At 45.2% G+C, this 24064-nt stretch overlaps 1 protein-coding gene across 9 annotated transcripts in view; it reads right to left on the reverse strand.

Moving 5' to 3' along the window:
* Positions 1-8438: 8438 nt before the first annotated feature.
* The window catches only part of CACNA1D (calcium voltage-gated channel subunit alpha1 D), a 292709-nt gene continuing 277083 nt past the window's right edge, over positions 8439-24064 (reverse strand). For 5 of the 9 annotated variants that reach the window (XM_074284463.1, XM_074284465.1, XM_074284469.1 and 2 more), the window contains 8 exons: positions 16410-16526; positions 15336-15703; positions 14946-14972; positions 13547-13696; positions 12903-13069; positions 10689-10810; positions 9680-10000; positions 8439-9259 (listed from right to left, as the gene is read on the reverse strand). In XM_074284463.1, coding sequence (XP_074140564.1) covers positions 8966-9259; positions 9680-10000; positions 10689-10810; positions 12903-13069; positions 13547-13696; positions 14946-14972; positions 15336-15703; positions 16410-16526 — 1566 coding nt within the window. In that variant the 3' untranslated portion in view covers positions 8439-8965. Of the gene's footprint in view, positions 9260-9679; positions 10001-10688; positions 10811-12902; positions 13070-13546; positions 13697-14945; positions 14973-15335; positions 15704-16409; positions 16527-24064 lie in introns of those variants that run through there. The other 4 variants (XM_074284468.1, XM_074284466.1, XM_074284470.1 and 1 more) reach the window with 3 other exon arrangements.

Genomic DNA, 24064 nt, shown 5'->3' on the forward strand with positions numbered 1-24064 from the left:
AAACCTAAAATTCTACGCTTCTAATAAGGAAAGCAACAAGGCATCTCAGACGCTAAGGCAGCAGTATCTCCCCGCTTTGGATGGCCCTGGTTCATAAGGAGGGCAGCCTTCCAGGGAACGGCTGTCCTAAGTTCAAGGAATCCCGACAATAGATGCTAATAAATCCTTGTTGGTAATTATCAAATTTGTAGAAAGAGCCCCCACCGGTATATTTGCCTTTTGGTTGAGGATATTATTATTATTTCAGCATTTAATAGCTAACTATAATTTTTTTAAGGTTTACAAAGTATTTTTACGCATGTGATCTTTTTTTGAGCCTTACAATAACCCTGTGAAGCAGGTTGGTACCATTATATTATAGCTGAGGAAAGGGAGATGAAGAGAGATGGACTGATTGGTCAAGGGCCATACAGCTGGTAAGTACCTGAGGAAGGATTTAAATTCATGGATTCCTGACTTCAAATCAGGCATTCAGCCGACTACATGACCTAACTACACAGGAAAAAGATTTTTTATCCCCCACAGACCCATACAGACAAACATAGGGCGTGCAACCTCTGCCCCCCTCCCAGAGGGCTCTGACAGAAACGGCGATGTTGTCTCGGGCACCCTTCCTTGCCAGCTCCCTGTTCCCATTCCCTTTTGCTCCAGTTCACTCCAGTTACCCAGAGGGACGGGCACACCTTCCATTTTGATATCACCTACAATCGATCTACTTCTATAATCAAAGATTCTGAAATTCCTTAGTTCCATCATGACATTTATGGCTTCATATTTTCCTGTGCTTTACTTTTTCTAAACCTATATATACTTTCCTAAATCTTTTTTAAATCCAGAGGCAATTTGGTGGTATCTTAGTGTATGGGATCTGGAGTAAAGAAGACTTAAGGTCAAATATAGTTTCAGACATACACCAGCTGGATGACCCTGGTCAAGACACTAACTCTCTGTCTGCCTCAGTTTCCTGAACTGTAAAATGGGGATAATATCACCTACCTCCCAGAGTTATTGTGAAGATCAAATGAGATGTTTCTCAAGTGCATAGAACAGTGGCTACACATGGTATGCACCTAACAATTCATCCTTCCTTCCTTCCTCCCTCTCTCTCCTTCCCTCCCTCTTTCTCTTTCCCTCCCCTTCTCTCTTTCTCTTTCTTTCTCTTTTTCTCTCTCTCTCTCTGTCTCTCTCTTTTTGTCTCTCTGTCTCTTTTTCTCTTTTTCTTTATTTCTCTCTCTTTTTATCTCTGTCTCTTTTTCTCTTTCTCTTTCTTTTTCTCCTTTTCTTTATTTCTCTCTTTTTCTCTCTCTCTGCCTCTCTCCTTTTCTTTCTTTCTCTGTCTCTTTTTCTCTTTCTCTCTTTTTCTTTATTTCTCTTTTTCTCTTTCTTTCTCTCTCTTTTTCTCTTCTTTTTTCTTCCCTTCTATCTCTCTTTCTCTCTCTCCTTCCTTCCTTCCTTCCTTCCTCCCTTCCTTCCTTCCTTCCTCCCTTCCTTCCTTCCTCCCTCTTTCCCTCCTTCCCTCCTTCCCTCCTTCCTTCCTTCCCTCCTTCCTTCCTTCCCTCCTTCCTTCCTTCCTTCCCCATGATCTGCATTTATTCAACCCCTTAGTATTTTCCTGGGCTATGATCCAGGACCCTTTATTCCTGAATCCATTGGCCTTCTAGTTGATAATTTCTCATGAGTTGCCAATCATGAACCCTGGATTACACCCATATCTTGTTTCATCTTTTCCCATGCATAGACTGTGGAACAGAACTAAAGAACATCATCCAAATGTTGACTCACTTTACCATAAATGCATGTTATTTAATCTCCACCAGGTGCTCAATGCAGCAAGGAAATTCTTTTAGTCCTCCTTCATCGATTCTCTATCTTACTCCCACAGACATTGTAACAAACCTTCTCTTCTCTCCTCAACCCTTCCAAAGCCCCCTCCTCTGCCCCTTACAGGTGAGGATCTCTCCTTACCTTTTACTGAGAAAATGGAGGCCATTTGTCTGGGAGCTCTTGGATCTCACAGTCCATTCACATCATCTTGTTCTCTCCTTTAAACTAAGCTCTGTGGTGGTGGTGACCTTTTTCCTCCTCAGGCCATTTATCCTGTTTGATATTTATCTGATCCCATCCCCTTCTCCAGCAGACTGTCCCCACAATCACTCTCCTTCTTGCACTCATCTTTAATCTTTTTTTTTCATTTCAATTTCAAATTGTCTTTTAAAAATAAGAGCCTCCACAGCTGTGAATCATAACATCTGAAGGAGTTACGGTGCAGCCTTTACTGACACAGGTGTTGCTTATGGACTGGGAATGAGATAAATTGGAGGTAGAGGGAAGAGGAGAAAGGTCAGAGAATAGCAACTGCCTCTCAGTCTCCTTGTATTCTCCTCTTCCTCTTCCATCCTCCTCCTCCATCCTCCTCCATCCTCCACCTCCTCCTCCATCCTCCACCTCCTCCTCCCCCCACATGAAGAGATCCATTCTACAGGTCTGAGTTAGACCTCCAGCAGCCCCTGGCAAGTGGTTCCCATAGCACAACAGGCCTTATACTATTTAACATATAAATATACTATTTAACAATGATTTACTATTTAGCAGTTTTTCTGGATCAGCTGCTGGCAGTGTTTACAGTGAGAGCCAAAGAAATATATGCATAGATTCAGCACCTCATCTTTAATCTTTAACTTCTGGTTCCTTCTGTGCTAGTTATAAACGGATCTAGATCTCATTCTATTCCCCTCCTTTAAAAACCAGTTTGTTCAGCCAAACCTTCCCCACAATTCCAGAAGTTATCTATACTACTTGCCTCCTTTTCTTCTCCTTTTACTTTTCAACTTTATTTGGAATTTTAGAGGAATTTCAACAAATATTTTGTGTAAACATTCAATTTCTTAAAAATTTGAGTTTCCACTTGTCTCCTTTTTGCCATCCATGGAGAAGTCAAGCAATATGATAGCAAGGATTTTCCTATTGCTTATTTAGGACCAGGAATATCTCTTAACAAAAAAACCAATGGAGAAAAAAATTTTCAGTATTTTAAACTGTATTTTTAATGGAAGTTTTAGAAAGTAATGTACTGATATGAAATGAAAGTTTTTAAATAGTTCTGAATTCATTTAGTTCTTGCATTGGGAAAATGCTATGAAAATATAGGCCTTGTCATTTTAATCCAAAATTTGTGAATTTGGCTTTGCTTTCTCAATTATAGGTTCTCAGTTGCCTTTTTTCCTGAGGCAATTGGGGTTAAGTGACTTGCCCAGGGTCACACAGCTAGGACATGCTTAGTGTCTGAGGCCAGATTTGAACTCAGATCCTCCTGACTTCAGGGCTGGTGCTCTATCCACTGCACCACGTAGCTGCTCCCTCAGTTGCCTTTTATACTATTACAAATAATGTAAAAAAAAAAAAGTGTACCAAAAAAAAAAGTAAAAATAGTGTGGGCACATACCCACATACATACATATCTATATATGCAGATACACATATACATAATCCCTACATATGGAATAACATTACTATTTAAACAATTTTACATGAATCTGTGGTTGAATCTTTCCCCATGATCTGCATTTATCCAACCACAGATTCATGTAAAATTGATAAAACTGACTTTCCTACACAGTTGCCATTTCAGGTTAATATTTTGTATATTTTTGACTTCTGTAATTAAACACCTTGTTAGTTTAATTCTGTAATTAAGCACCACCACTTCTGTGGTTTTTAACTGCATTTTAGATATGCAATAGTTACAAATTCTACTTCATTGTTGTGATTTTATTTTTTTTAATTACTACTTTTCATCTCTGGAAGCCTCATCTGCAGATGAATTGTTCAAAATGTATTTCTTCTTTGATTTTATTAGGATGTGTGTTTTTATAAATCTTATAAATCTGCCTTAAATTCTAGTTAAATTTATAGAGGTCCATTTTCAAATGTCAATGGTAAAATGGTAAAGTCATAAAATGTGAAAGAGTTTCTGTTAAATGGAGATTTTTTTGTGTTAAAAGTTAAATAGATCTCCGGGTTTTAAATATATGGCAATGTAACAAAAATCTAGTGGGTGTAGGGGGCTTTAATTTTACATTTTGCATATGAGCCATTTGGATTTGTAGCGTATTGTACACTGTGATTTGAAGTATATGTAGCATAGCTTATTGCAGTGGTCCTCAAACTTTTTAAATAGGGGGCCAGTTCACTGTCCCTCAGACTGTTGGAATGCCTCGTACTCCGTCTCCGCCGCCTCAGCCCAGTGCTGGAAGTGTGCATTGCTAACGTGAGTTTAGGCCGAACGTCACTTCCAGTCTGATTTTGCCATAACCCGGTAGGCCGCGTAAATGTCCTCAGTGGGCCGCATCTGGCCCACGGGCCGTAGTTTGAGGACCCCTGGCTTATTGTAATATGATCATCCTCTAGCTCATGGCAACTTGCAGCTTTTGAATGTTATCTTCTGGGAAAAATTGTCAGCTGTCACTTCCAAATGTTTGCATAGCCACGGACATATGCAAATAGTTTCTTTTTATTGCAAATACTTTCCTCTCAGTATGAAAAATAGCATGATCTACAATCTCAATCGGGTGCTCAGTGCAGCAAGGAAATAATATAATATATATCACATAATCTATATTATATTCATTAGATGAACTCGGTGGAATAGGGTGACGTGGGGAAAATGATAAATAGGCTATTTAATTCATCTTCCCACTGATAAAACTGACTTTCCTACACAGTGACATGATTTCTGAGTGACGTTAACTTTATCTTTTCATTTTTGGACACAAATTTAATAAGTACATGTTTTTCTAATAAAATTTAAGTTGAAATAAAATTCAGAGTAACGAGGTTCTAATTTGGTCACTTCTCCATTTCTGTTTAGGACATCATCATCTCTTTAATTGTCTAGATTATGAACCTGGCTATCCCCCTTGACCTTTCACCTAATCAATGACCAAATGTTGGTTCTCCCCAAGCAACATCTCTTGAATCAGGTTCCTTCTTACACTCACCCTGGACACTCCCCATGGACTACTACAACAGCACCTGATGAGTCTGGCACATAGTGGGTGCTTAATAAAAAAATGTTGATTGTTTAAACATTGGACATGTCCCCAAGGAAATACTAAAAGAAGAAAGGAACCTGTATGTGCCAAAATGTTTGTGGCAACTCTTTTTGTAGTGGCTAGAAACTGGAAGATGAATGGATGCCCATCAATTGGAGAATGGTTGGGTAAATTATGGTATATGAAGGTTATGGAATATTATTTTTCTGTAAGAAATGACCAGCAGGAGGAATATAGAGAGGCTTGGAGAGACTGACATCAACTGATGCTGAGTGAAATAAGCAGAACCAGGAAATCACTATACACTTCAACAATGATTCTGTATGAGGATGTATTCTGATGGAAGTGGATATCTTCAACATAGAGAAGAGCTAATCCAATTCCAATTGATCAATGATGGACAGAATCAGCTACATCCAGAGAAGGAACACTGGGAAATGAGTATCAACTGTGAGCATTTTGTTTGTTTGTTTGTTTTGTTTTTCTTTTCAGATTATTTTTATCTTCCGAATCCAATTATTCCTGTGCAACAACAACAACAACAAAATTTGGTTCTGCACATATATATTGTATCTAGGATATACTATAAGATATTTAATATGTATGGGAATGCCTGCCATCTAGGGGAGGGGGTGGAGGGAAGGAGGGGAAAAACTCGGAACAGAAGGGAGTACAAGGGATAATGTTGTAAAAAAAATTACCTAAGCATATGTACTGTCCAAAAAAAGTTATAATTATAAAAATTAAAAAAAAAACATTGGACATGTCCCCTCAGAGCCAGTGGAATCAACTGAATTTGAATAAAATAGAAGAGAGTCCCAGATATTATCTTATCATCCAGATAATTCTGCTCCCTCAGACTTTCTATAACACACTTAGGATATATGTTACCAGTTTGTAGCAGATTTCTCTGCCTTGTAAAAAAAAGTGGGGGACAAATCCTTGCATTTAAGTGATATTATTGTTTTCCAAGACTTTCCCTAACAACATCCATCCCATAACTCACATAGATCATTTTGGAACAGGTGGTGAACTTGCGTAAGCAAGCTGACACTACAGGCAAGTTCCAGATGTTCAGGCCCCTCCCTGGGATGCCTCATAAGTGTCCCCCTCTTGTTGATTCAGAGTGAATGCCTCTGGAATCTGCTGTGTACACAGCTTGGTGACCCCGAGAACTCCCACCTCTGCAGCCCTTACATGACTCGGGGATAGTTTCTTCGTGGACATAGGGAACACGAGCTGCATTTCACCTGTAGTTCAGAGGATTCAGGAACAACCTAACCTCCTGTGTTAAGAAACATCAGAAAAATACCGAGACAAAATTGGGCTATCTGCAGAGAACAGCCAAACTGTTGTCATCTTGGGACGAATCCCGTTTCGGAGCTGAACTTTTGATGGGAGGGAACTCTGGAAATGTCCTGAAAGGCCAGCTGGACAGTGAGTTCCAAAGGTCACATAGCCAGGACAGAGCTGGGGTACCACTCGAACTCGGGTCTTCCTGACTGACTCCCAAGCCAGCCCTCTGCCATTGTACCATAATTTAAGAAATGATTGACCATGTCCACTTTATACTCTTTGCCCACCACCCATGATGCCATGATGAAATGACTCTCATAAGTCAATAATTTGATTAGTGATTGAATCACTGACAGTCTGCTTGAGGGGTCCCAGCACACATTTAGGGCATATAGGGGATTAAGTCAGAGACCCCATCTCCAGCAGGAAACTCAGGAGTTGGGGGCTGTGCCCAAGAATCTGCTGCAGTTCATGGTGCGACATCATGATATAAAGTAGATGATCAGTGGAAAAAACGAAAGATACACCCCCGCTTCTCGTATTTGGGTACATATAGGACAAGAGCTTGGCATGGCCCCCCATCCCTGGTAAGTGGTTGTGTGTGGAGTCTCCCTCCACATTAGCCCACTCCCTTTACCCGCTCCCCCCACTTCCAAAAGAATATCACTCTTCAATTTATTCCTGGCCAAAGCTATTAGTAAACTAGGCTCCCAGGTGTAATAAAATGATTACGCAGTTTTATTCCGAAGAATATTTTGCATTTTAATACAAAATTATGTAGGTCAAGAAATAGTCCTTTTACAAACCTTAAGGTATTTGCCTGGATTTGTAATAAGAATGATTCAAGAAGAGGTCCGTAAGGTCTCCGTTACAAAGTCGTTATGTACAAAAATGTCTGACTGCTTTTCTGTGTCGGATGTAAAAAAAAAAAAAAAAAAGAAAAAAAAAAAAAAAAGAAAGCTGAGATTGCTCCCCATCCTTTTGAGTGCAGGCACAACTGCTAAGGTAACTTGGCCAAGCACACCGTCATTTGTGAAGAGAAGGAACCTCTGACAGTCTGAGTTTACCCAAAACTGGCTCATAATCCAGCCACTGGAGCTCCACGACCGTGAATCCAAAGTTCAGCCCTCATTGAATTGCATAAAAACAAACCCTCAAAGAGAACTCCCACCCCAGCAGACAGGACCGAGGGGACAGAACGCTGGTTTTACGTGCCGGGACGTGCTCGACGGCCAGGATTCCACGCGCTCCCACGCTCTCCCAGCCCCGGTTTCTGCAAGCAGCATAACTGGCCCTTAGGGACAAGGCCAGACATTGCATTGGCCTGGCCCTTCATTTCTGTAACAGATATGCCAAAAAGAACCTCCAAGGTCTCCTGAAAATGCTACCGGGTCAACACAACTGGCTCACAAACTTTAATAATTGCCATGAATCAGAGGGTCGCCTAAGAAATGATGGCGCCCCACTGGGGGGTTAGAAGGGGTACAGTTTCCAATTAGATGAACCTTTCCCAAATCTAAGACTGCAGAGTCACTTGTGCATATCTTATTTAAAGAGAGATTTGTATCAACTCAAAATATTTTAGAAAATCTCATTGTGTCAAGTTTCTTTGAACTCAAAATTTTGCTTTCCAAAGAAATTCACATTGAAGCAAGAAGAGGTGGCTCGGTTTAAATACTCTCCTATAGCTCTCTACATCCCAAGTAAAAATACAGGTAAGTATTCTTCCATCTCCAGGGTTCAGTGGAGAACCCCAATAATTCGGATGCATGGATATTGCTGCAGCTCCATTATGGTACAATAATTACAAAATATAGACCATCTCTTTACAAATACAAATTATAGTATGTTACAAGTCATGTACAGGAAATCTCTATGATATATATTTTTTAAAACAAACGCTCTCGTCTAATGCTAAGTTTACCTGGCTGTGATTGCATTAGTAAGAATGCAGTTATTCCAGTGTAGATTTTTGCCCTTAATGTGACAGTCAGAAAATAGACTATCTCAGTGATATTTTCCTATGTAAACTGGTGTTACATAACAGAATCGGGAGTGTCTTTTCCCTTTTCATACTTCTGATAGGTAGAGTCTGACGTGATATATTTCAGAAGAGGCGGGGGTGGGGGACAGAAATTTGGATACAATTTGGAGGGAAAGTAAAGGAGGGAGAGTTCAAATGGATATGGCCAGGACACACTTACTTGATATGCTAAAGTGATGACAAGATAATGACACGGCCAGCTGGGACCGCCATCACCTTTCACCCCTTGTGCGCGTGAAGAGACACATGGTGCACTGACAAATGCTTTTCACAAAAACCTTTCTCAAAGACGTAATGTGGATTTGAAGGACGGGCAAGGGGTAACACTTAACTCTTTCTTTCTCTCCAAAAAGGTGGTTTGAACCTGCTTTGGTTCAATGGGGCTGTTCCCCATGAGGGACATCAGCCTCTGCGACAGAGGTTTTCCCTGGGCTGCACCAATCAGGACAGACTCCCTTACAGGATTATGGCTTCCTTGAAAGGTCCTTCACTCGGACCAGTCGGATTAGCTACTGCCCACTACGAGGCCCTTTTCACCCCATTATTTACACTGCAGCGAGTTTCTCTCTCAACACTATAAGGTTGTGATGCATATCATCTCATCAGCCAAGTCCTCTTCATATCTACCGGGGTCTGCTTCCTCATCACTATAACCGAGACCAAAGTCAGGAAATTCATCGTCTCGTCTGTTTAAGATGGGACACATGTCCCCATTGGTCCCATTGCTCATATTGCCATTCAGAAGGTTACTTGCTGCGCTTTCCATCTCATCGATGGTCATGTCACAAGCATCGGCGATTTCGTGTTTCGTAGCAGACACAAATTTAGGGTCCCTAGCGTAGCGACCTAAGCCTTCTGAGATCAGGACCTGCAAAGCAAAGAACACACGTGATTTCTGGGCATAGGGTAAGCGGCAAATTAGAAAGCGGTTGTGAGGAGAAAATGATGGGCTCATTTATTAAACATGCCACTCAAAAAGATACTTTTTAGTCATAGGAGAAAGCTCCAAGAATCTAAAATTTCCACGTGGCTTTAAAAAAGCCTCCTCACAAACGAGTCAGTGAAAGACTCATTGGTCTTTCAGGATGAAGCTAAAAATGGCTTCAGGTGACCCAGTGAGACAAGTCTTTACATAGTAATTACTTCTGTGCCCCGAGGCCCCACTTTATTGGGACATTCTCTATACTGGACCCCAAGGGACCCCTGGTGAAGCCGCGTGTTGTCCTATGGGAGCTCAGGGCCAGATTCTGCAAAAAGCCCATGCTCTAAACAAGAGGTTAGCACTCACAGCTTCCACCAAGCTGTCGGCGCTCCTCTGCTTGTCACTGTGCTTGTGCCTGAAGTCGCTGGGGATGGTCAGACTGGCCGGGGTGAATGTCCGATAGGAGATGTCGGGGTCGTCCGTGTACCAGGAGCTCCGGTGTAAGGAGGGCAGGCTTCCGTTCATCTGATCCAGGGAGTCGGACCTTTCCACTTGAATCAGGGGAGTATAGTAAGGAGTCCGATCCTTGTACGGAGGCGTGGCTGGTGGAGTAGCCCATGACCGCGTGGAGTGACTCGGTGAGTATTTCTGAGCTTTACTAGAATCCAGGCCTGCAACTGCCATGATCTGAGGAAAGAAGGGAAGACAATAGGAAGCCATTTATTTTTTATTTTCCTTTAAATGAAATGCAGTTATTCATCATTTATAGAGAGTCAGTTTCACAGAGGGAACACAAATATTAAGGCTGTAAAAGGAAGGGAGGAAAATTAAGAAACTAAGTGCCGGGACATGGTGCTGAATCTGGGAGTACACGCAGCATTTTTCTCTCCTGGAGAAAAGCTCAAGTAATTACTGAGTACAAACTTTGCAAGAAATTCTAGTACAGCAGCAAAACAACCATTTGGACATGTATACATTTATTGTATTTAATTTATACTCTATTTATACTCTATATATACTCAATACATATTTAACATGTATTGGTCAACCTGCCATCTGGGATGGGGAGAAGGGGAAAAATTAGAACAAAAGGTTTGGCAATTGTCAATGCTGTAAAATTATCCATGCATATTTCTGGTAAATAAAAACTATTAAAATATTTAAAAAAAAAAAAGAAATTCTAGTACAGGTGCCACCACTGATTGGGTATCTTTATGCAAAGTTCCCTCTCATCAGGAGTCTTTGGTAGGGAGAGAGAAGAAATTAGAGGAAGTTGGGATCGGGCTTCAGGAAGCTGGTGGGCAAGTGGGTGGGACATCGAGGGAGTGGATTATCTACGGGGTCTCATGAGTGTGTCAGGAGGGCTCTTCCTCACCTGTTGCTGCATCAGGTGCAGGGGCAAAGCTGCACGATGATGGAAGGAAGGAGACAGAGTGATCTCATCTTGACTGCTCTGCCTACGCAGGCACTCAAAGTTGAAGGATGACCTCCGATTTGCTAGGAAATACGAATAATATTTCATTCAGTCATGAAAAAGAGCTCAAGGAGTCACGGGCCTAGCACTTCAATCAAAGTAGGCCCAGAAATCAAGAAGAATAAAATTGGCTATGATACATTAATTATTAAATCAACATTTAAATGTTTTAAATTGAATTTAAAGGGATTATTAAACATAAAAAAATAATAGAACCTCACTAATTCAGAGGGAATGGAGAGGAGACCAGAGTTCCAATTTCTGTAATGACAAATGAAGTGGTGGGATACGTGCAAGAATCCTCACTTGTTATGTCTACATATGTCTAAGGAGAGAATCATTCTCAGAGGAACAAATGGAATATTGGTGGAAGCAGTGGCAGTTCCCATTAGGCCTCTATGACATGAAGCAGTAACTGGCTCTCGGTGCCAAAGGCATTTTGGAAGAACACAAGGTCACAAATGCCATGTCGTGGGGAGCCCATGAGCTGGATTGCTATTTCTACTTCTCAGTGCCCCTTTGGTTCTCTTAAAAGAGGACCCCCTGATGATGCCTGCTGGCAAACCCTGAGGAGGATGCTATCTAGAGTACAAGGAGATGGCCATAGTAGGAACAGATTGGGCAAAGTCAGGCTGGGAGGCCTAGGAAAATGTTGGTGATCCAAGGTTAGTTCTGTAGGACAAAAGGAAAAAGTTCAAACTAAGTGTTTAATGGTTGCTATTATTTCTCTTCCAGATAGTCTCAGCAGTAAATCACAGTCCTAGTCACAGAACTCCCCTGCTCAAAAATCTTCAGGAGCTCCCCCAATCCCTAGAGGATAACGTCCCATCTCAGCCCAGCATTCTAAGCTCGCCATCAACTGGCTCCAACCTTGCTTTCCAGATACTTCACTCAATCCTCTACCATCTATAGTCAACACTCCAAACTGGACTCAATGCTCAAGATAACACTGTGATTTAAAGAGGAAATAATACGGGACTTTTTTTGAGTTCAAATACTGCCTCTTGCCAGTTCATGTCTGTTTAGTGTTGGACAAGTGAATCTTTCCAGATATTATCTCATTTTATTCTCATGACTCTTCAAGGCATTATCTGTTACACTGTTGACTCATATAAAGCTTACCACCCACTAAAAAACTAGCATTATTTTCCAGATCAGTTTAAAATCGTCCAATCTTCACTATTTTATGCATGCAAAGTTGATTTTTAACATGAAGTATGACTTTCTTTTTTATCCCTATTAATTTTTATTCTACTTGATGGCTCAGTTTTTTACCCCATCAAGATATTTTAAGTCCCCACTATCTCCTCCCACTATTTTTTTTTAGTTTTGTGTTAGTTGCAAATCTGGTGAGTATCCCATCAGTCATTTCACCCAATTAGATGATGGGAGGGAAAAAGGGCCGTACACAAATCCCAGACTCCTTTCAAGATAACATCAAATCAATGATTATTCTTCTGGTCTGGCCACTAAACAAACCAGTTCCAAATCTACTTAGGTGTAGTATCTGTTCCACATATTTCCATCTTTTTCTAAAAATAACACAAGAAGATTTATTCGTTCTTTGTAAAAACCTAGGTAAAGTGCCATCTTGGGGAAGGGGTGGGGGGAAGGAGGGAAAAAGTTGGAACAAAAGGTTGGGCAATTGTCAATGCTGAAAAATTACCCATGCAGCTATCTGGTAAATAAAAAAGCTATAATAATAATAATAATAATAATAATAATAATAATAATAATAATAATAATAATAATAAACCTAGGTAAAGTAAATCTCCAGCAATCCCTTCTTCTACCAGTCTAATAATCCTGTCAAAAATGGAAATCATTTAATCTAGCATGACCTATTTTTTTTTTTAATAGTTTTTATTTACCACATATATGCATGGGTCATTTTACAACATTGACAATTGCTGAGCCTTTTGTGCCCAGCCAGGGAGGCGGACCCCAGCCCGGATGGCAGGAAGCAGGAAAAAAATGTGAGAAAAGAAGCAAAGGAGAAAGAGTGGGAGAGAAGGGGGGAAGATGGTGGGCTCCAGGCCCCTTGGGGACCCTCTGTGCCACTGAGCTACAGCCCTGGGGGGGCAGGTAGAGGGGAGACAACAGGTCTGGTCTCACTTGTGGGCGTGGGGGGCAGCAGCCGTCTCCGGGGAGATCTCCTGGACTCGTAGCGGGCCGGGGAGTCCTCGTCCAGGATGCCGTGGGGGCGCTGGGAAGCCCGGGGCCTTTCGTAGGCAGAGCTGTAGCCGTAGCCCGGGCCTCTGTGGCAGAAGTCCACTGCTGGCCTGGGTAGTGAGAGGTGAATGAAGGGGGGCCTGCTCAGGAGGCTGCAGGCCCGGCCCTCTAGGGTCTGGGGATTCCCAGCCCGGTTTGGGGCTCTGCAGGCCGGCAGGGCCACCACATCCTCCCCCCTCCTGGTCCTACAGTGACACTGGCTGTCCCCCCTCCCAGGGTGTGTGGCCGAGCAGGCTGCTCTCTGCCTGGGGGAAATGACGGGGCTGGGCATGTCGGGCCCTTCGATCCGGACAGGAGCATCTTTCTGCTTCATTTCTCCCTTTCTGCTGAGAATCCCTGCCCCCGGCTCGAGTTTCCTCCTGCCCCCACTGTATGGATCTCAGAGACGCCCAGCTGCCCACTGTCCATCGGGGCTTGGTGGCCGAGAAGCTGGGAGCTTGAGGCCGGGCAGGGGAGGCCCGGGGAGGCAGGGGAGGCCTGTGGCTCAGGCTCTAGATCTCACCTCGGCCGGGGCAGAAGGGACTCACCTGTTGCCCACCAGCATGCAGTCGTCCTCATAGTACTCATCACCACTGAAATACTCCTGCTCCCCCACACACTGGTCGTCCCCGAAGTAGTCATAACACTCCGAGTCTTCCCGGCAAATGGTAGGGAGCTGCCCGTCACCGGAACCAGACCTACGGGCAGGAAAGGGCCCGGGGCCTTGCCTCAGCATGGAGGAGGGTCCGTGCGTCACCATACGTCTCCCCCCACCATTGCTGGCTCTCTCTGCTCCCACCCCCCTCTGCTTCTGCACATCCCGAGCCCCCGGAGCCCTCAGGGCCAGAAGTGGCGCTTGGGCACTGGGCAAGCTCCTGGGCCTAATTGTTCAGCTCCGTGGGGCGGGAACTGGGGAAGGAAGACCGGATGGGCTGGGGGCCAGGAAGCTCAGAGCAGGAGTCTAGGAGCCTCAGTGAAAGCCACTTCTGAGGGCCCCTTAGGCTTCCTCCCTCTGCCTACTGTTTCTCTTTCCCCCCGGCAGCCTGGCACTGCCACCAAGTCTAAGCTCAAAAGCTGCGCCCTCCCCCTGGCTGGGTGGGCGGCTGGTCAGGAGTCACGCAGACCCCGAGCTCAGAAATGACCTCAGATATTACTGGTGTGACCGTGAGCGAGCCACTTAACTCTGCCTCAGTTTTCTCATCTGTCAAATGAGCTGGAGAAGGACACGGCCAATCGCCCCATTATCTGTGCCCAGAAAAAACCTGAAACCAACCTAAAAGGGGCCCAAAGAGCCAGATGTGACTGACTGAAAAAGGTCTAAACAACGACCAGCTAACTCTCCAGGCCAAGGAGGGCCCGCGCCCCAGACATCCACAGTTTCACACACTGATCACCCTGAGCTGGGGCCTAACACCCCCTTCTTGGAGCTTGCCTCCTTAGCTATGCAAGGCTGCTCGAGGGAACCACTTTTCTGCTTCCCCAATGTAGGCCGCCTGCTTCTCCCTCCTTAGTGACTGATGGTGAAAGCCTGGGGCCTGGCTCCGGCCCAGGGCTCTGTCTGCTCTCGAGGAGACACTTTCTTAGCCATCCACATGGCACCCATAAGGCCATGGCACTGAGCCCTGGGCTGGGTTAGTAGCCCTGGGCAGAGCTGGTGCCCTGGGACAGAGCTGGTTCCCTGGGCAGAGCTGGTTCCCCCTTCAGAGCTGGTGCCCTGGGCAGAGCTGGTTCCCCCTTCAGAGCTGGTGCCCTGGGACAGAGCTGGTGCATGGAGTTCCCTTTTTACAAAAAGGCAGCCATTTATCCCCCACGTCACCATCTAAGGTCCTGAGTTGCCAAACGCTTTCTTGCTAACTGGCTTAAATGGATGTTTCTCGTTTCAGCGGCAAAACAACCCAATTTCTGACCCGACTCCCTTAACACGCGTTTTGGGGAACGGGAACGTACCTAATGTAAGTTTCGTAATAGCGGGTTCTATCCAGGAAAGGCATAAAATATGGAAGGGGGAGAAGAGTACAATCAGAGAACAGCAGTCATTTCCAGCACAAGGCGCGAACATGGAGGGGCGCTAGCTGCGAGTCCCCTGACAGAACTGGGGCAGAGGGGAGGGAAGCTACGGGAGGTCCCTTGTCGGAAGCTCGCTCTCCTCTCCCAAGACTGGCCATACTTACACCTTCCTAGGAAGGATCCCACTTTTGTCTGTGACGCCCTAAGTAGGAAGTGGCGACAGAGAGGGGGGCAGGAGAGCAGGGGGAGGGGGAGGCCGGGGCCACTCAACTTGGGGGGCTCGCTACGGGTGGGAGCTAGGCTACCGGAGGCGAACACGTCAAAGGTTACCTGGTGATACTTGACCTTCTTTGAGGCGCATGCTCATGCTTGTGGAGTGAATGATACCCATTTTCAGACACATGCTCAAGGTTTCCAATGCCGGGGTGCTTCCCGTTAGCAACTTTGGACATATTGGCATTATTGAGATTGGCATTTGTTGAGTTGGGAACTTGCTTTCCTATGGAATTATGGTTATGATGGTTAGGATACACCGAATTTCCTGCTGGAGGAAACATTGGGTTCTCAGTATCGCTTGCAGATGGAATTGAAGGCCTTTGGACATGCAGGGGACGGTGGGTGGTATTTGTCTGCTGAAGGGAATCTCTCCTATCACTAGTGACATGATTGACATGGTTTCCAAACAAGGCACCATTTCTCTGCAAAATAATGGGAGACAATACCAGGTAATTTAACACAGCATTTGGCGCAGGCAGGCTAGCCACGTTAGGTTTTTTTCTTTTTTTTTTTACATGAAAAATACTCTACTAAAATTCTACAGGATCCCTGTGATGAACGAAAGTCTGTGAGTGTCTGAAAAATCCATGGGGATGTGGCAGCGGGGTGAGCGTCCTTCCCCCGGACGGGTGAGAGTGGCCAGCGCTCAGACGTGGGCAGCGGGGCACGCCCTGGCAATGCAGGCTGGAGCCCGGCCCTAACCCATCTGAGGCAGGTGGCGGCCCTCGGGGAGTGGGCAATGGGCGGAAGCTCTGGGCCTGACCCCGGTGGAGACCGGCCGTGTCGTGCATGGCGCGGGATGGCGGGGATGCGGTGACGGGAGAGCGGCTCACGCCGGGCGGAGCGTGCTCCTCTCGGGAGCTCTCAGCCGGAGCTGCTTTCGGGGTGGATGGGAGGAGGATGGAGCTGCCGGGGGCGAGGCGAGGGGGGCCGGGGAGGGTGTGGGGGACTCTGCCTGAACCTATGTGTTTGTGCTTCAGCGCCCGGCGTGCGTCACGGCGGCTCTGAGTCTGCCCGGCGCGCGCTGCTGGCCCAAAATGAAGTCCTACAAGCACAGACTCTGAGAGTTGGAAGTCTTGCTCCAAAATTTCCAAACGGACAGTATAGAGCTGTGTTTTGAATAATTACTTTGAATACATCTTCCTCTTCCTCCTGTTTTTTTTCCTCGGGTTCATCATCTTGCAAATCACATGATATAGCGCGACGGATTTCTGGCCCAATATCATGAAGAGTCCTTAATCCCGCCTAGATCAAGGAGAACAGCAGAAGACGTTAGACAGCCCCCTCCCCCTGCTGGTGACTGGGGTGACTAAAGTTCTGGGGGTGGGCAGCGTTCCTTCCAAACCCAAGATCCACCGCTGCCCTCGTCAGCAAGCGGGCAGCTTGTGCTCGGTCCTTTGTCATGGCTCCCCCCACTCGGTGGGATCCAAGGACAACACCCTCACTAATCTAAGGGCTGGAAAGTGGGGGATTCTGCGAGAGATAGAGTCCGGTTGGCACCCTGGCTTGGGACGGCCGGTGGCTGCGAGGGCTCTCCATCGGTGAAGGGAGGGCCCTGCATCGGCCCTGAGCAAGTGCAGGGAGAGGGCCGCGTGGCCAGCAGCCGGAGGTGACAAAGCTGGCTCCCTGCACGTGCCCGCCCCCGGCCAACTATCCTGGCTGGAAACGCCATATTCCCCACCGTTAAGCCATCGAACAGGAGGCCGGCCGAGGGGCTCTCTATCGGGGCTAAGTGGAGAAGTGCAGCAGGAAACCCGGAGGGGCTGCGCCTGCTGCCACACATTGTCCCCTGGGACACTATCCCCCACCCACTCCTGCTCACTTGCCCCGTTGTCACTCATGGGCCTAGCTGTCTGTCTGCTATGGGCCAGGGACCTGGGCAACTCTTTGCTTGGGGAATGGGAATCGTTTGCAAGGGAGAAGGATGTTCAGCGAAGAAAGTCACTGCAGCCATGCCACGAGAGCCAGCTGTGGGTGTGGGAATAAGGAGACGGAGACACAGAGAAGGTTTGGGCCACACGAGGGCACTCGACGGGAGGATGCCGGCCAAGGGGAGACCATAGCCCATGGTCTTCCTGCCCCTCCCTGCCACCACAGGAGTGACCTGCATTTCTTAATGCAAAGTGGCAGAAACTTGCCAATGGACTTTTCGGGAGTGGCCACCGAGAGCAAGAGCAGCCTCTCAGACCGTTCTTGGAAGGGGACCACGGGTTCCTTCCATCTTAAGAATTAAAGCCCCAAGGCTCTCAGCATTAAATGGATGGCTTAAAGCAAGCTAAAACCTGCTGTCAGGATGACAGTGGCTTTTTCACGGGCTCTGCTTCTAATTCTCAGGGAACCTTGGCCCACTAGGACCCGCAGATAGCACACATGACGAGCCTGGGCTCATAACATCATTTGGTTATCGGTTCATAACGACTTCTTTGCCTATAAAAAAGCAAGGGAGCCAAATCTCATGATAAAATAATTGAGTTCTTATGCAATAGAGCTGGAATATAGGAGGCAAAGAATACAAATCAGCCCCAAAATGTTCTTAAATTCAGTTGGGTTTTTTTTAAGGGTATTTGTTTTACCAAAAAAAAAAAATAAAATAACATAAAAAAAGGGAAGTGTAAAGTGTAAAACCTCCTCCCAGAGAAGGATTACAACTGAGAACTGATCAGAACTTTGCAGGGAAGCTTGAGTTCTACATCAAATGAAGGAAGAGAGGGATTGCTATCCAGTGGAACGGACCCAGACATGTGGGCAAAGCTGTGACAGACACTTGTCCTTGTGTCTCCATAGGAATAAACATATGTTAGAATTAACCAGCCCAATTTGCTTTGGTGAATTATGAATGCCCTCCTGCAGCAGAGGATGCGACAGCTAGCAATTCCCTTTAAATTTCCTCGAGATAAAAGAAATAACAGATACATCCCATGAGCTATAATTCAACTCATCGCACTAAGTTAGCAAATAATAAGAGAAATAGAAAACTATTTATTTGAACAAATTTTTGACATTGTCCTATGCTGGTTGGTTTAGCATTTCACTGAAACACACAGAGTGATTAATAACATAATTGCATAAGAAAAATCAAGACTGTCTTCAATTGCCTTCCCCCTCCCCCAATCAATAATACACAAGGTTATGAGTCAATCGACACGTCAATGCGATGCAGCCATGTTTCACGAGCTGGGACGGCCCTACAGTTGGCTTAGGACAACACAAATCATGAGTAACGTTGGGTGGGGGACAGAGACATCACCTTCAAAGACAGATAACGATACAGTTTTTGTCGAAGAGACAGTAAGATGGGAAAAGGCATCTCCCTGACCAAGAAACAGCAACAACAACAACAACATCAACAAAAATCTAGAAAACATGTCACACCCGTTTGTTCCACAAGGAGTAAAATAGACTTTTTTGAGATACCGACATTTCTTCACGATTTGAAAACATCATATGTAGGGGTACAGGAACATACTGCATGGGACAGCGGGTCTGCCCCCGAATTTGAACTGAAATAAAGCCTAAAGACCGCCCCCCCTGAATTTATTACATATGCTAAAAGGTGTTGGAGAATTTCTTATAGGTCAGGCTAAATGGCTTAGGCTATTCCCCAAATTCCCAACAACTTCTAACTCCAGGAAATATAGAATACTGCCTTAAATTGTGCAAGAAAATTGCTCTTTCTCTAACCCCAAAAGGGATCATTTTTTTTAAAAAATAAAAACTTTACAACCAGCATAATAATCTTATTTTCCCTTATTTTACACATGTCTAGTGGCAAAATATCATCGCAATAGAAAGGTTTTCAAATATCATTAGCCATTAACTCTGCATCATTAAATCTAATTAAAAACATTTCATTCACATTAATTACAGTCATATGATTTGAAAGAAACATACAGTAGCTATAAAATATTCTACGTATAAAGACAATAGTGACGTAGTTTGAACATGTCCAATCCTATAAAATTGTAAACAGTTTCAAGCTTCATGTTATTTTTAAAATGCTAGATGTTCTGATAAATACTTAATAAAATATTTTTAAAAGGAGGAAAAAAACCCAAAAAGCTGACACTTCTAGATTCCATTAACGAGAAATGTGGGAAGCTTGCTTTCTCCGCTCAATATCGAAGATAATTCCAAACACGCGTATCACTAGCCTTCCATAAGCAATGGCACAGAATGATTTCATCCAGCAAATGTGAAAAATTTCCTTATCTTTTGGATAGCGACTCTTGGCTAACTTTCAGATTTCAATTTTTGCCGACCTCGGTACTTTGAATATCAAAGCTATATCCCGGAAAACTACTGGTCCTTGATGCTATCAAAGACGTGTTCCTTTGTTCATTCACACAGCCATTAAAAATCATGCAAAAATGCTTTAAAAACCTATGCCACGGCAGGTACCAAAAGACATAGAAGACTCAAGTCTTGGCTGGTGCCGCCATGAGATCAGTGCTGCAGTCCTGCAGGAAACAGCACGTTGGTATCTCGCAAAACCACAGTTTAGTCTGTGTTCAACAAACAGCCCAATTAAACATGTGATATATTTATCATTCAGTAGATTTCTGCCTTGTCCACTTTTTGATTAGTGAGACCAAAAGGAGAAATTTTAAATTAAATGATTGTCAAATAAACCGGTTCATCTGAAAGTCAGTTTTCTTTTTCTTCTCTTCAACAGAGAGTCTGTGGATATACCCTACAATTCAGTGGCCCTCAAACTTTTTAAATAGGGGCCCAGGTCACTGTTCCTCAGACGGTTGGAGGCCGGACTATAGTAAAAACAAAAGCTCACACTCCGTCTCCGCCCCTCAGCCCATTTGCCATAACCCGGCGGGCATAAACATCCTCAGCGGGCCCATCTGATCCTACATTATAGAAATGTTTTTTTGGTTTTTTTGTTTTTTTCCTTCAGAGAAGATGTGATTGTAATTTCATCTACTTATTTATTTTATACAGAACGAGGGGGGAGGGAGCTCCTGTCCATTAATCGCCCATATTCATTCTCTCTCTAAATGCAAGATTAACTCAAACGTCACAACGAAATTGTTATTTTTCCAATTCTCTGGGTGGGACTCAGCTTTATAAATCAAGTCAGATTTATCATTTTAGATGGGAAGACAAGGGAGCTGCCTGAAAGTGAATGGCTTTCTTTCTTTTCTCCAATAGCTAATCAATCTACACGCAATCTACGTTGAAAGAATATAATTCTTCACTGTAATTTGTAATGCTAGACTCATAGAGGGACTTATTAATTTCCTGACTTCTTCAAAATGGAGGCGTCACGGTATTCTGGACTTTACTCTCAATGACCCTGGAAATCCAATGCTAACTAATAATAAGGAATGGCAAGAAGCCAAGCATCATGGTAGGGAGTAAGGGAGTGCAATCATTATCCACTCTCGTAGGATGATCTGGACAATTTTATTTTTCAAATTGTTTTTTTAATGAATACAGCATCTCACTGTACAATGTAGATGGGTCAGATATTTGCCCCATTTTTCATTTGAGGAAACTGAGGCACCAGGAAGTTAAAGGATTAGCTTGAATTAGAAAATGTCAAAATGAGGATTTTGGGTGTCTGATTTCTTGGTTCCATGTTCTTTCCACTATGTTTTCATTAGTTGTGATTTTCATCTCTCATAACTCAGGACAGGTTCATATTATAAAAATCATGTAGGAGAAAAAACAAAAAACACACATTCACCGAATCCTCCTAACTTGGAATTCATTAATCTTCTAACATTCTGCTTTTTCTCAATACTATGAATAACAAAGTTTTCAGTGCAAATTAATTGTGTAAGCTATATTCAGAGCTAATGTTTAATCTACTAAAGAGAGCAATATTGTAACTTCTTCAACAGATTCTTACCTATTTATTAAAGCAAATCTCCTCTGTGGCAACAGTATTTAAATTTAGATATTTTTCAAAATACTTTATATCTCCCAATTCTGACTAGTTTAGATATGGACATTCACGCACAGAAATACGGAAGGCTGGCCCTCGCTGTGCCCGCTGAAGGGTTCTCATGCTGGCAGTCACTTCCCCCCACCCCAGCTCTGCTGCTGCCGTGTAATGAGCCTGACTCTCCATCATGTGTCAGGACTGACAAGATGTACGCACTAATGAACGACATCACCACGAAGGAAAAATGGGGAACACCAGGATCCGTGTAGCAGGAACTGTTTTCTCTTGTCCACTATAGACCTCTTTTCCAACAAATTTCGAACATAACTTCACAAGAAAAGACTTCTCGCCCCGTCCTGGGAGCAATAGTAAGCATACAATGAAAGCAGTGTCCAGTGAAACGAGCTCATTGGAAAGCAGTTGATTATTCACCATTGCTCAGAGAGATGTGGGCCAAGAACTAAGGGGAGGGGGGCAGAGGGCCACAGAGTTCCTTGAATATTGACTCCGTCCTGAAGCCATAGAATGGGACGTTCTCACACTAAAGGAGAATTTTCTTAGTTTAAATGGGTTTTTTTCCACACAGATTGGCCAGAAGCATGCTCACGAACCAAGGACCTGTAACAGAGACCCTTCAGCCCCTAAGCTAAAGCTGCGTTTTCTCCAACCACGCGTCCCTTACAAGCCGAGCTCTGAGACGACCCTCGCCATCTCTTATATCTCTTGCCGCCTGACTGGAGCCAAAGCCGGTCCATAAAAAGCAACAAGATTCAATGGAACAAGAATTCTGTTTCCTTCAAACAACTGTCTACGTCTCACTAGATGGTTTCCGGTCTTTGCACAGTTTGATTAAATTTATTTACTGACTTGGAAAGATCACGAAAAGTAAGCCATGCACAGAATATTGCCCAGCTCTGCGCACTCTCTCTGGAGGCTCCCAAGAGCCTGGGCTACCCCTCAGCAGGACTCGGATCAAGCAGGACAAAGCCAGCGAGGCAAGGAGAGGCCTCAGGTTCCCAGAAAGCAATGTTTCCGGGAAGCTGGACTGGAGAGGGGTGACTCTGCAGGATCCTTGACGACTGACACTCGAGGCCTGGCTCTACTCCAAGTTAAGGCTTGTGCCACAAAAGGAGAGGGCCGAGTGTCCTGACTCAGTGCGCTTTCCTGCTTTACCTAACGTGGTGCCACGGCCACTTTCGGGTCCACTGAGTCCCCTGGCAGAACCACGGCTCTGCCCCGTATGTCCAGGCTTAGGTACAGAAACAATCTGTGACTCTGCCCTTGGCACCAGTCGTGCGGCCAGACTTAGGGGAGGATCCTGTGGTAAGAGGAGGAGGTGAGGCTGCATTCAGGTAACACCCACTGAGTCCTGGGAAATACTGGACTCCACCTCATGTTCTCTGGGCTACAGCTGGCTTGTCCTTCTTTGGAAAACGGATCCTGCTTGGGACGAGTCCTGCAAACCTTTCCCAGGAAGCTCCTTCACAAACAGAGCTGTCTCCTTTCCCCATCCTAACTCCGGTAGCCTCTCTCTGCTTCAGCCAAACAACCCAGGCTCGCTCCGAGTGGAGCCAAGAGTAGCCTGGGCACGAAATGAACTAACTCTCTTGCTGAAGCCTCCAAGGATTCTCAAGCTTTCGAGAGTTCTCCAGTCCCAAGGCTGTCTCACCCCGCCCCCCAGTAAGCGGCTGTTCTCCTTGTCCCATGAGCTGCCTGCTTGTCTGGTCCCTCCAGGAACAGCATCCTTCCCTGTACCTGCCGCAAGCCCCCCTCCCTGCTGCTACTCTGTAAGAATCGCCAGGCCGAGCTCATGAGATCCCAGGGATCGGGAGGTCTGGGAGAGCTTCGTTTTCCCCGCACCGCTCCTACAAACAACCGACACCGGCAGCCGACCTGAAAGTCGGCGTGGCCCCCAGCCTCCTCGCCGGACGCCCTATCCCTTCGGGTCTGTCCTTGTGACCAAGCCCCTGGGACTCCAGAACTTCTATCAGAGAGGGACTGAGCTCGAAAACCAACCACCTCCGTGTCAGGTTGAATTCTATGACTCTTAGAAATGGAAAAAGCACCTGTGTGGTGGCCCTCCGCTCGCACCGTCATGCCTCTTGGCCAATCCCTAAACCTAAAGAGGGGAGCTGCTTCCTTGCTTCACGGGGGACAATGGTTCGGGACAGAAAAAGGACTTAAATAAAAACAAAGATTTCTCAAAGTTCTGGTAGTAAACAGGCATACGTTATATTAGTCTATTCTTAATAATAAGCATTTATACTTTCAAAGTGCTTTACAATCAGTTAGCTAGTCCTCACAACACCCCTGTGAGGTAGGTCAATATTAGTATCCCCATTTTACAGATGGGAAAAACTGAGGCACAGAGAGGTTAAACGTCTTGCCCAACATCAAGCGACACATGAGTGCTAGAGCTGGGACTAGAACCCAGGTTTCTTGACTCCCCGATGTCACGCGCCCCGAAGAGGCCTCCACGGAAGTGGCTGAGCCCGGACTACAAATGAACAATGCCGGATGCTGTTTGCCGCGGTGACATTTCCTACGGAAACATGAGGATGGAACCTGAGGTGCCGCCTTTTTCTTTTCGGCGTGGGGGGTGTGCGCGTGTGTGTTTGTGGGTACGACTTGGGTGCGTCTGTGTTTCCTTCCCTTAAATGTCCCCCGTCTCTGTCCCGGAGGACAGCACGGGAGGATCCCGGATGAAAGGTAGATCGTGGCAAAGAAGTCTACAAAAATAGCTCTCTCAGCTCAGGCTGGGGCGGCCTCCAGTCCTCAGGAGTCCAAGCAAACGAGGCCGAAAGACTCGAGAACGCCGTCGTCTGCGGAGCAGACACGCGTGGGGCGTGGGGCGTGGGGCGTGGGGCGCCCGGCTCTCTCTCTC

The sequence above is a fragment of the Sminthopsis crassicaudata genome, chromosome 1 (genome assembly GCF_048593235.1).
Source record: "Sminthopsis crassicaudata isolate SCR6 chromosome 1, ASM4859323v1, whole genome shotgun sequence".
In the NCBI taxonomy this organism is placed as follows: domain Eukaryota; kingdom Metazoa; phylum Chordata; class Mammalia; order Dasyuromorphia; family Dasyuridae; genus Sminthopsis; species Sminthopsis crassicaudata.